Here is a 13,024-nt window from a genome sequence, read left to right as displayed (position 1 = left end):
ATTTAGATCTTGAACGCTAAGATCTCAAAGCACCACCTCCAACCGTGAACTACAATATTAACACATCGACACCTGACAGAATCCAATATTTTCCTGTTAATGGCTGTGTGCATCAGCGATCTAGATCTTGAACGCTAAGATCTCAAAACACCACCTCCAACCAGGAGAACACTGTCTACAATATCAACACATCGACACCTGACAGATTCAAAATGTGAGCGATATTTGCTTTGTTTATATGTGGAAAGTGAGGAGAAAGTTGAGATCTCACAACAAGTTCCCACATTTAGCGCTGTCTCAACAATAAACATATTTCAGCCATCATACCCAACATCTGGATGTTTGCCAATATTTGCTGTATCCGTCAGTGATTGTACAACTACAGAGTCTTGATTTCACAACAACACGTTCCGACCTGTAACACTGCTCTACAGTTAACAACAATTAACACATCCATCACCACAGTTACCAAATAGGTGCCAGTAATTTATCAGTGAAAAGGTGTCGCGAAAGTTGCAATCTCCCAATACCTTGATGACACGTTCCCACTTTTAACACTACCTCTAGTACAGTTGAACCTTGTTTCGTCCAACTTGGATGTGTCAAGGTCCTTGATGTCTCGAACTCTTTTCGGAGTCCCAAGTATCCAAATTAAGCACAAATTTCCCCTGTTGTACTGAGTGAGTGAGTGAGATAATATTGAGCAATTTTGCAGCTATTCGCGGCGACCTGTTGTACCGAACACTGAAGACCAACACTTAGTCAATGAAAACATTAAAATAATAAAAATATTTTTTCGAAAGAACATTTCCTCTTCTGCTGGTTTAGGCTTGGTTAGTTTGATCTTGACTTAACTAAGCTTTTAGTAAAAAGAATACCTAAAACATAAATTCAACAGTCATGGTGCAGGACTACGAACCCTGGATAACACAAACTTTCTTCCAAGTTCCCACGATTCCGACACAGCGACCATATCATATATCCAAGCCACTTCATCTGTATGTTTGCCTGGTATTTGTGATTGGCAGTCATCTCAATCTGTGTCATGCGTCAAGAAAGTTGACATCTCACTACAAGACGTTCACACCTATAACACTGTTGCCACTAGAGGCACACAAGGCCATCATGACCCCTTAGTCTAAAAAATGTCCTCCGTTATTTTTGGTACATCAGTGAAAGAAGGAGAATACTGCAATATCAGAACACGTTCCTGCCTATAACACAGTCTCTATTAGGAACACATCAAGGCCATCAGCACCCCACATCAAGAAAAAAGTTAATTTTCTCAGTTCATCATTGAAAAAAAGAAAATGTTGCAATCTTCCTGCCTATAACACTGTCTCTGCTAGGAACACATCAAGGCCGTCAGGACCCAACATCAAGAAAAATGTTAATTTTCTCAGTTCATCATTAACATAGAGCAGAGAGTGCTGCAATCTGACAACAGGTTCCTGCCTTTACACTGTCTCTGCTAGTAACACATCAAGGCTGTCAGGACCCCACATCAAGACAAAATGTTAATCATTAAAATAGAGCACAATACGTTCCGACCTTTACACCGTCTCTCCTAGTAACACATCAAGGCCGTATGGCATAGAGACCCTACAGCATGAAAAATGTTCATTTTCTCAGTTCATCATTAAAATAGAGCAGAGAATGCTGCAATCTCACAACCCATTCCTGCCTATAACACTGTCTCTGCTAGTAACACATCAAGGCCGTAGTCTGAGCCTGAACAACATGACTAACTAGCTGTGACACCTATCACCTATCACCCTGACAAATTCTTCACCCCTGACAGCATGGTACAGTTATGTAGATCATGTGACACAGGTCACCTGTCAGAATGACTGGCTAATGACTGCAGTGCACATGAATCAATGTTTTTCATACATGTTCGCTGGCTCATTGCCATACCACAGCGGTGGGTCCTCATCGTTTTCACAAGCTAGACTAACACTAAGCTTCTGAAAATAAATAATTTTGATAGAAACAAACATTTCAATTGAAAAGGACCCTATTGTTTGTTTGTTTGTTTGTTTATTTGTTTGTTGTTTAACTCCACACTTAACAATACTCCATGCTGATCCCTATATCCTCCGTCTTCTTAAATCAAATGGATAATAAATCCACATTATGTCACCATCCAAACAAATGTGCTGCCATTATCACAATGGATTGGTTGGTTGATTGGTTTGTTGTTAAACGCCACACTCAGAAATATTCCAGCTATATGACGACGGTCTGTAAATAATCAAGTCTGGACCAGACAATCCAGTGATTGTGTCATCAGCATCGCTCTACGCAACTGGGATACGATGGCATGCATCAACTAAGTCAGTGAGCCTGACCACCCGATCCTTTTACGGTAAGCATGGGTTGCTGAAGACCTATTCTACCCCGGATCTTCACGGGTCGTATCACAATGGAACTTATTGTCAACATTTTGGAGCAAAGTAAATAATATTGTAAATAAGGCTTAAAAAAAATTAAAGAACTGGTTCTCAGGCATTGGTTTTAAAAATATAGTGCAGGGGTCCGTAATCAAATAAACAGTTGTGTACAATCAACCTGGGAAAGGGCCTTCCTACATAAATGTATTCCTTGATGAGCAAAATACTGGAATACAGTATTTGACTGCTGTTGGACTTGGAATATTTAAGGAATTTTAAATATGTTTTTTTAAATGAAAATATAAATGAAACGTGTTGCGAACTTTATGATGATGCAGCTGGTGCCTGAGAACCAAGACTATTATTTTTTTTAGCCTAATAATCATATTTTCTCTCTGGTATTTTTTAAACATGCAACACCACAGCAAGAATAATCCAAAAACAAGACATCAACCTGAAACACAATGTTAAATAATTGAGTGTGGACCAGAAAAACCAGTGATTGATATAATGAGCACGGTAAAGGGTGGCAGGGAGGAATAGCTGGATGAACTATAACTCTGTCCAGAAGAGTGATACTTTGTAATGTTCAAATGGCTGTTAGAACAGTGAGTGAGTGAGTATGGTTTTATGCTGTTTTTAGCAATATTTTAGCAATATTTCAGCAATATCACGGCGGGGGGCCACCAGAAATGGGCTTCACACATTGTACCCATGTCGGGAATCGAACCCGGGTCTTCGGTGTGACGAGCAAACGATTTAACCACTAGGCTACCCGACCGCCCCCTGTTATAACAACAAAACACACATCAGTGAACACACATAAGCGTCCAGTACGCACAAATGTAGAGAATGGATGAAGAAAAAAAATACTGTATATCCCGAAGGATGGACAATAATACACATTGTACCTACAGCAGATCAAGAGCAGTGATAGGTGTCTGTTATTGCATCCATCAATAATAACCACTGTCCACATGATCATTGATTCATTCAAGACTCCAAATTAATTATCAAGATGTACAGTACACTACACCAATTTACATTACAGGACCCTAATATTGCCTGCAAGGACCCTTAAAAGTAATTATTGGGGGTTCCCCTGACCCCTAGTTTTGTAATTCAAGGTAAAACCCTGACACATTATTTAGCACACAGACAGGCCATGCTGTCAAGGCACCTGCATGTACAGCTTGATCGGGAACTTGTCCCATTCACCACCCAAAATGGAACCTGACAAACATGAGTGAGTGAGTGAGTATGGTGTTACGCCGCTTTTAGCACTATTCCAGCAATATCACGGCGGGGGACACCAGAAATGGTCTTCACACATTGTACCCATGTCGGGAATCGAACCCGGGTCTTCGGCGTGACGAGCGAGCGCTTTAACCACTAGGCTACCCGTCCGCCCCCTGACACACATGAATAAGATTCTTACCCCTATATTATTAACTCTGTGAGAGGTGCTGGAAACTTGGACTGCGGTGACATTGTCATTTCTATCCGTCATTTCAACCACTGAGGACATGGTAAAGCCTCACACAGGCATTGCTGGATACACTGATAGCTGCAAGGGAAATAGTACTTGGTAAATTAAAGTCTCACACGTGCATTGCTAGATACACAGATAGCTGCAAGGGAAATAGTACTTGGTAAATTAAAGTCTCATACAGGCATTGCTGGATACACTGATAGCTGCAAGGGAGATAGTACTTGGTAAATTAAAGTCTCACACGGACATTGCTGGATACACAGATAGCTCGGGGGAAATAGTACTTGGTAAATTAAAGTCTCACATGGGCATTGCTGGATACACAGATAGCTGCAAGGGAGATAGTACTTGGTAAATTAAAGTCTCACACAGGCATTGCTGGATACACTGATAGCTGCGAGGGAAATAGTACTTGGTAAATTAAAGTCTCACACAGGCATTGCTGGATACACAGATAGCTGCAAGGGAAATGGTACTTGGTAAATTAAAGTCTCACACAGGCATTGCTGGATACACAGATAGCTGCAAGGGAAACAGTTCTTGGTAAAGCCTCACACAGGCATTGCTGGATACACAGATAGTTGCAAGGGAAATAGTTCTTGGTAAATTAAAGTCTCACACAGGCATTTCTGGATACACAGATAGCTGCAAGGGAAATAGTACTTGGTAAATTAAAGTCTCACACAGGCATTGCTGGATACACAGATAGCTGCAAGGGAAATAGTACTTGGTAAATTAAAGTCTCACACAGGCATTGCTGGATACACAGATAGCTGCAAGGGAAATAGTACTTGGTAAATTAAAGTCTCACACGGGCATTGCTGGATACACAGATAGCTGCAAGGGAAATGGTACTTGGTAAATTAAAGTCTCACACAGGCATTGCTGGATACACAGATAGCTGCAAGGGAAATAGTACTTGGTAAATTAAAGTCTCATACAGGCATTGCTGGTTACACAGATAGCTGCAAGGGAAATAGTATATGTCAAAGTCTCACATGGGCATTGCTGGATACACTGATAGCTGCAAGGGAAATAGTACTTGGTTAAGTTTCACACAGGCATTGCTGGTTACACAGATAGCTGCAAGGGAAATAGTACTTGGTAAATTAAAGTCTCACACAGAGGCATTGCTGGATACACAGATAGTTGCAAGGGAAATAGTTCTTGGTAAATTAAAGTCTCACACAGGCATTTCTGGATACACAGATAGCTGCAAGGGAAATAGTACTTGGTAAAGTACTTGGTAAATTAAAGTCTCACACAGGCATTGCTGGATACACAGATAGCTGCAAGGGAAATGGTACTTGGTAAATTAAAGTCGCACAGGGGCATTGCTGGATACACAGATAGCTGCAAGGGAAATAGTACTTGTCAAAGTCTCACACGGGCATTGCTGGATACACAGATAGCTGCAAGGGAAATAGTTCTTGTTAAAGCCTCACACAGGCATTGCTGGATACACAGATAGCTGCAAGGTAAATAGTACTTGGTAAATTAAAGTCTCACACAGAGGCATTGCTGGATACACAGATAGTTGCAAGGGAAATAGTTCTTGGTAAATTAAAGTCTCACACAGGCATTTCTGGATACACAGATAGCTGCAAGGGAAATAGTACTTGGTAAAGTACTTGGTAAATTAAAGTCTCACACAGGCATTGCTGGATACACAGATAGCTGCAAGGGAAATGGTACTTGGTAAATTAAAGTCGCACAGGGGCATTGCTGGATACACAGATAGCTGCAAGGGAAATAGTACTTGTCAAAGTCTCACACAGAGGCATTGCTGGATACACAGATAGCTGCAAGGGAAATTGTACTTGGTAAAGCCTCACACGGGCATTTCTGGATACACAGATAGCTGCAAGGGAAATAGTACTTGTCAAAGTCTCACACGGGCATTTCTGGAAACACAGATAGCTGCAAGGGAAATAGTACTTGTCAAAGTCTCACACAGAGGCATTGCTGGATACACAGATAGCTGCAAGGGAAATAGTACTTGTCAAAGTCTCACACAGGCATTTCTGGATACACAGATAGCTGCAAGGGAAATAGTACTTGTCAAAGTCTCACACAGGCATTGCTGGATACACAGATAGCTGCAAGGGAAATAGTACTTGTCAAAGTCTCACACAGGCATTGCTGGATACACAGATAGCTGCAAGGGAAATAGTACTTGGTAAAGCGTCACACAGGCATTGCTGGATACACAGATAGCTGCAAGGGAAATAGTACTTGGTAAAGCCTCACACGGGCATTTCTGGATACACAGATAGCTGCAAGGGAAATAGTACTTGTCAAAGTCTCACACGGGCATTTCTGGAAACACAGATAGCTGCAAGGGAAATAGTACTTGTCAAAGTCTCACACAGGCATTGCTGGATATACAGATAGCTGCAAGGGAAATAGTACTTGTCAAAGTCTCACACGGGCATTTCTGGATACACAGATAGCTGCAAGGGAAATAGTACCGTATTTTCTTGAGTATAGTGCGCACTTTTTTTCGAAAAAACACAGCTGTGTAGAAGGGGATGCGCATAATACACGAATTATGAGTTTGGATGTTTTTTCCCCCTATGGAAAGACATTACCGTGAGCACGAAACACCGGGAATACCATGTCAACAAATCCATACTGAAGTACGCAAAATAATCATGTAATTACACTGTCTGGCTATAAAAAGTGTTCTTTGTATATCAGGACTTATGTTTGTAACTTATTTCATTGATTTTATTCAAAATTCCTTATAATCTGATAATATTGTTTTTATTAATTTCGACGAAATCGTGTGTGAAGCGATCGGAAGATCGCACAACTCACCGTTATTAACAGCAACCACGGTCAGAATACCGCTATTGACGCCTTGAAACAAACTTTAGTTGACAGAGAATGGATACATATATCATAAATGACATACTTTGACTCGTTAAAAGTCATATTTGTTTTTGTTTGACGATTCTATGTCAACATGAAATTCTCGCGATCACGTGATCATGTGCACGTGAGCCTTGACGGTGACTGGTCAGACATGTTCCATGTAAAAAATAATGCCCGGGAATAGCGATCAGCTGCTTCGCTTAGGGTTATTATTATTTTAAATATGTTTATTAAAGGTTGCATATAATTAAGAAAATAATGGAATATATTATTCCTGATAAATAAAATAGTTTCAGATACAATTGTTGCCGATCCTTGCATTAAAAATCTTATAAAGTTATATCATTGGGTGTGTCTTGACCGAATCACCGGTCGATTCCAAGAAAACGTGTGTACAGCTGATTGCTGTTTTCAGCTTAGTTTACGAGAAAATACGCAAGGTAATCTTAATCCCTAAATATAAAACAATGCCTAGCAGAACAATAAATACTATTTAAACGGTAAATAAACATGTCTGGTGATTTTTTATCTCAAATTTCGAATTTGTACTGACGAAGTTTCTCAGCACCCGTTCGTTTGCCGGACTTCGCTGAAAGGGTACGGTGTAAAAAATTTCTGCGCATAATATTCAAATTTCTTTTTTTCCAAAATATTGAACCCGCTAGAGGGGGATGCGCATTATACATGGGTGCGCACTATACTCAAGAAAATACGGTACTTGTCAAAGTCTCCCACAGGCATTGCTGGATACACAGATAGCTGCAAGGGAAATAGTACTTGTCAAAGTCTCACACAGGCATTGCTGGATACACAGATAGCTGCAAGGGAAATAGTACTTGGTAAATTAAAGTCTCACACGGGCATTGCTGGTTACACAGATAGCTGCAGGGGAAATAGTACTTGGTAAATTAAAGTCACACACGGGCATTGCTGGTTACACAGATAGCTGCAAGGGAAATAGTACTTGGTAAATTAAAGCCTCACACGGGCATTGCTGGATACACAGATAGCTCGAAGGGAAATAGTACTTGGTGAAGTCACATAGGTATGGTTTGATATGCAATAGGACAGGGACGGGTCTATATATGGTACCTGGGTACCTGACCCCGACTACCCTACCAGGTAACCACTGAAGGTCTCAAGAATTGGGAATAGATGTTTGTTTGTTGTTTAACGCCGCATTCGGCAATATTCCAGCAATATGACGGCAGTCTGTAAATAATCAAGTCTGGACCAGAAAATCTAGTGATTGATATCATGAGCATAGATCCGCGCAATTAGGATCGATGACATGCATCAACCAAGTCAGCGAGCCTGACCACCAGATCCGGTTAGTCGCCTCTTACGACAAGCATAGTCGCCTCTTATGACAAGCATAGTTGACTTTAACGACAAGCATAGTTGCCTCTTTCGACAAGCATAGTCGACTTTTACGGCAAGCATAGTCGCCTCTCAAGACAAGCATAGTCGACTTTTACGACAAGCATAGTCGCCTCTTACGACAAGCACGGGTTGACTTGTCATGTAACAATGGAGTTTTACTGTTAGTGTTATTGTCATAAAACAACATATCATGTGAATAACCACAGGTACTGGTAGTCCTGTTGGCATTGTGGGTAGCGGGGTCCTACTCAGGTCCAGCCCAACCAGAGTACCTGAGTTAATGGTCCCAGCCCTAATACACAGATGATTTTACTACTGAGCTAACCCACTGTCCCTTGAAAATCTTATCTTAAAACTTATTAATGTAATATAACATATCCTCAGTTGACTATCGGTACACAATAAATTAATCTTTAGATTTTAATAGACATGATAGAGGTGAGGTTGGGTCAAATGGGGTATATGGTGCATTCAAGATTACTGCACGTATAGAACATGCATACATGCTTGTGAGAAGTGTTTAAATGTATAAAAGCATGGACGTCCATTTCAGTCATAATGAATATGATGTCGCATGATTTCCATTGAAAAATATCTCTCGCCCTCGACTTTATTAATTATATTTCGATGCAGTAGACAAATGTTAATTGACTTTCTCTCTGACGTTGGAAACAAAGCTGTGCAAAACATAATTATTTATATTTTGTAGAAACATATTACTTTTGTAATTATGGAAAAGCATTTTTCAAATTTATCCTTTGTGAATGGTCACACATGGAATGTCGAATCACAGAAGAACTTTCTCATTGAAGAACTCAAGTGAACATTTCAGGTCCCCCAAAACAATTAACATGGAGGTAAGGAGTGATTTAACATTGTGTTCAAGATTATTGCATTAATATACAGTAGAGGACGTAACGTGTACGCGAGACAGCTCTTCCGTCTCGCGTACAAGTGACCACCTGAGAGGGGGTCACTCGTATGCGTGCAGCCTGTCAGTGGAACATGGATTTCTGCATGTTGCACAAAAATGTCTCTACAAGCGTTATTTGTGAAAATAATAAAACAAAATTAAGTACAGTTATTGATCATTCTACTAGTTATCGAATGACATGAAAAAAATGTCATAAGAAAAATAATTAACGGTCAAATTGGGAGAAAATTGTGCAAAAATCGAGCAAAATGTTCTGTTTTTGACAGCGGTTTTCTCCTATGTACATATTTTTCAGAAACCAACACGTAGTATTTTCTAAAAGCTTATTCATCGTAGAGTTACAAAATATATAAATTATTTCACGCACACCAACGCACACCCATTTTCAAGCGCTTCGCTGAGTACTGCGGACCGCACCCGTCTCGCGTACAAGAGACGGCAGAGCCGTCACGCGTACACGTTACGTCTGCGGCTGATATAGCGATGCCGAGCATGCAGGTATGTGAGCATGTGTGCGCGTGCCAGTTTGAAAGTGTGAGCCCATTGAGATATCATGCCGCAGTCAACACTCAGCTCGGAGACATTAACTGACTCCGAGTTGACCAGTCCTGGTCTGCCTTTAATGCTGAACGCCAGGCAGGGAAACAACAAGTACCATCTTTTAACGTCTTTTGGTATGATATGGCCAGGGATTGAACCCCCTACATTCCACTCCTCTTTATCCACTACACCACGAATGCCTTCATTAATAAAGGCCAGCTCTTTATACTGGACAGCTACCTGGCACTTTGTTGAGGAATATGTATATATACATGATATAAGTATGAACATGATTAGCATTGAGGCAATGGAGACATTAAAAAAAAACTACATCAATTTGGTTCATATTAAAACAATTTTTAAATCATTCATGAGAATTATGGAAACCGTCGATTCAAAAACATAATAAACATGGTAAAGACCAACAAAAACAAGTCACTACCTAACCATGCTCATATCATAAACAACCTAAATATGATAAACATGATAAACAACCTAAACATGATACGCACTGATGAAAAAGGGATGAACGTAATAATGGCAACTCAGCCCAGTTAAGCATTTGTCATCAAATCCGTACGACTCTCCCTCTCTATAGAAATTACAAACTTAGTGAGACAGCAAAGGAATGAATATTGCTGCAGTCAGCAATATTATCATGATATGCGGACTGTGTAAACTCAAACCTGTGACTGAAAACAAGAATACCTCACACCATTCCACATATTGATATAAATTGATGCAGAAAATGTGATAAACATGATCAAAGATTATTTACCTAAAGGCATTCACACTGATAATGCTGATGATAATGAACAATATTAATTAATATAATCATACATAATCATAACCATGAGCATGGTATAATCAACATCAATTATTTATCTTTTCCATGTCATTTTCTTCTCAACAATTAATTTGAGAATTTCAACACAAACGTAGAAAAGCTTAAAATGAAAATTATTTAAAAGACTGGGTTACAGTGACATGACCATGATGACCGATAAACATATAATATATATTAATATGTTTTGCGGAAACAATTACTCGTTGGTGGACTTTTAAAGAATGTAAAACAAGCCAATGTGTAATAACAAAAATAAAACATCACCAGGTACGAGAAGAAATGGACCAGAATACACATCGTCCATATTTCCCCTAAAACGTACACATCGCATATATCTAAAGAAAACAAAAATCGATTAGGTTCTATGTATAATCTATTACTTCTGTCAAAAAGGCAGAACACACTACAAACAACCTAATCTTGAAGTCATTGCGTGAAACTGTCGAAAACCATGTACCAGCCTGATTAACCGTTGAATAAATCTCATATCAACATGTCTGTATTACACATGCCGATACACGGTCTTACAACCGTCTGCGAGCGTTTGGCAGCGGTGCCCGTAACAGGCTTTGGTAAAATCGACACAGTGCCGACACTATCCCAACATCAGGGATAAAAGTGAGGATTTTAAAACTTGAAAACCATACGAACTTACCACTACATTTTCTCTTTGTGTTATCACGGTAAAATAGTCAATATTCGGTTAATATAATTCCTTCTATCGTCTTCAAGAGTCGCCATTTTGGCACATTAGCATAATTTTTCCAAGAGATACTCCTTCCCACAGAACTGATATTAGTTATTGTCGCTATCCTCACGCGAACCTACATAAGTGAAGTGTGAACTCAGTATGCGCATGTTTATTCAAAAGTTGTTATTTTTAACTTCAAACAAGATTTTTAAAAATAACATCCATATCAATATACGATAGCTATACTTTTATTAGGAAAAGGTTTACGTATGTTACAAGATGATAATGATTTATGTGTTATAATTCCTAAGATTATCCATCATTTTATTATTAAGAACGCATGATATATTCTAAATATTATATTAGAAAATATAATATTTATACGTTATGTTTGTCACAATGATACCTGACGGACAGAAAGTGCGCACACGTTCGCTCTTTCATCTGAGGTTCACTGATGCTGTAACTAGTTGTTGGTTAAATATAATGCCCGTTGACGCACCTGCCAGTTTCCATACGGGACACAGAATGGAAAATGGTACCAGATGTAGGCTAGCTAGAATGTGCAAATGGCACGTTTCCGCGTCTGTGGTTAATGAATTGTTTCTCTACGTATCACCCACAGTTACAATTAGTCTGGGACCGTCTGAGTTTTCATAGAAATGTAAAATTGTGGTGGGATACTCATTATCGATTTTGACCCAGAACTGGTTCTCGTTTTTGGTTATCCAACGAATTACTTCATAGAAATCGGACCATAACAATATCGGGTCGCCTCAAACATCTGATATTTGCGTAATGTTAACAAAAAATAACATAACGACCCTGTCTGTTTACGGTACAAATATACATTTTTAAAAAAAGGCAATACTAAAAATATATGCAGTACGACTGATTTTATACACTAGATCTATATTTGCCTTTTGTTATGTTTTATTTTTATCTAATTTTGGAATGTTTACGGAGTGAACCTCTATTGGTAAATTAGTAATTGAAACTGTATCTGATTCAATGCACATTCAGCCCAGTGTAGCAGATGGCAGTGGTTGTCATTATTATCCAGTTTATTGTTAGCGCCCCAACAGTGGGCGGTCTCTTTAATCCGGGGAGGGTCTTGATTAAGAGTTTCTCGGGAGGGTCAGGGAAAGCACATTATTATTAGGAAGGGCGTAATATCAGAAATCGTTTGCTTTAGAAATATTGATGATGTACACGAAATAAAGTTTGTTTACACTATTTTATGAAATCGTGCTGCGTAATCACGAAATGGCGGAGGCATTTTTACCGAAATTAAGGTTATGTTTTAATCTTTTTCGGTATTAGCTTTCCAGAATAATAAGGTCATAAGAAGAGCTATTAAAGAGCTGGTTAAAGACTGATTACACATGTTATGATGGGGGCGGTTGGATAGCCTAGTGGTTAAAGCGTTCGCTCGTCACGCCAAAGGCCCGGTCTTTTCCTCACATGGGTACAATGTGTGAAATCCTTTTCTGGTGTCCCCAGCGTGATATAGTTGGAATATTGCTAAAAGCAGCGTAAAACTTAACTCACTCACATATATATTAATAAGAGCTTGAGTGTCTGAATTTGGTCTTAAGCCGCTTTGAACAGTTTTCAGTTATACCACGGGGTGCCAGCTTGATCGAAGAAGAAGGGGTGGGGGGTGGGGGGTGGGGTGGGGGGTTGGTTGGTAACTTTGGTCAAGGTGATGACAAACCTAGAAACATGACCAGTTCGAGTCTTGATCAAATGGCATGGCTGTTGTGGTTAACTGTAGCTTTAGTCAGTGAGATATCTCTATTTGTAGTAGACAGAAGCGACCCGGGAGGAATAGGTCTTCAGAAATAATTAAGATAATTAAAAGTGA

General features: G+C 39.5%; 1 protein-coding gene across 9 annotated transcripts in view; it reads right to left on the bottom strand.

Moving 5' to 3' along the window:
* Positions 1–11,231, bottom strand: part of LOC124115428 — a 76,229-nt gene extending 64,998 nt beyond the window's left edge. For 8 of the 9 annotated variants that reach the window (XR_006857981.2, XR_006857982.2, XM_046476417.2 and 5 more), the window contains exons 1-2: positions 11,122–11,231; positions 3,832–3,960 (exon numbers count right to left, since the gene is read on the bottom strand). Coding sequence is in view for 7 of the 9 variants with exons in the window: in XM_046476417.2 (XP_046332373.2) it covers positions 3,832–3,921 (90 nt within the window). In the remaining 2 variants the exon portion in view is untranslated. Of the gene's footprint in view, positions 1–919; positions 1,699–3,831; positions 3,961–11,121 lie in introns of those variants that run through there. The other variant, XM_046476420.2, reaches the window with a different exon arrangement.
* Positions 11,232–13,024: the final 1,793 nt, after the last annotated feature.

This window comes from Haliotis rufescens, unplaced genomic scaffold (assembly GCF_023055435.1).
Source record: "Haliotis rufescens isolate VD_foot unplaced genomic scaffold, xgHalRufe1.0.p SCAF_120, whole genome shotgun sequence".
In the NCBI taxonomy this organism is placed as follows: Eukaryota; Metazoa; Mollusca; class Gastropoda; order Lepetellida; family Haliotidae; genus Haliotis; species Haliotis rufescens.
Note: the sequence above shows the minus strand (reverse complement) of the source record. Positions and strands in the feature narration are given on the sequence as shown.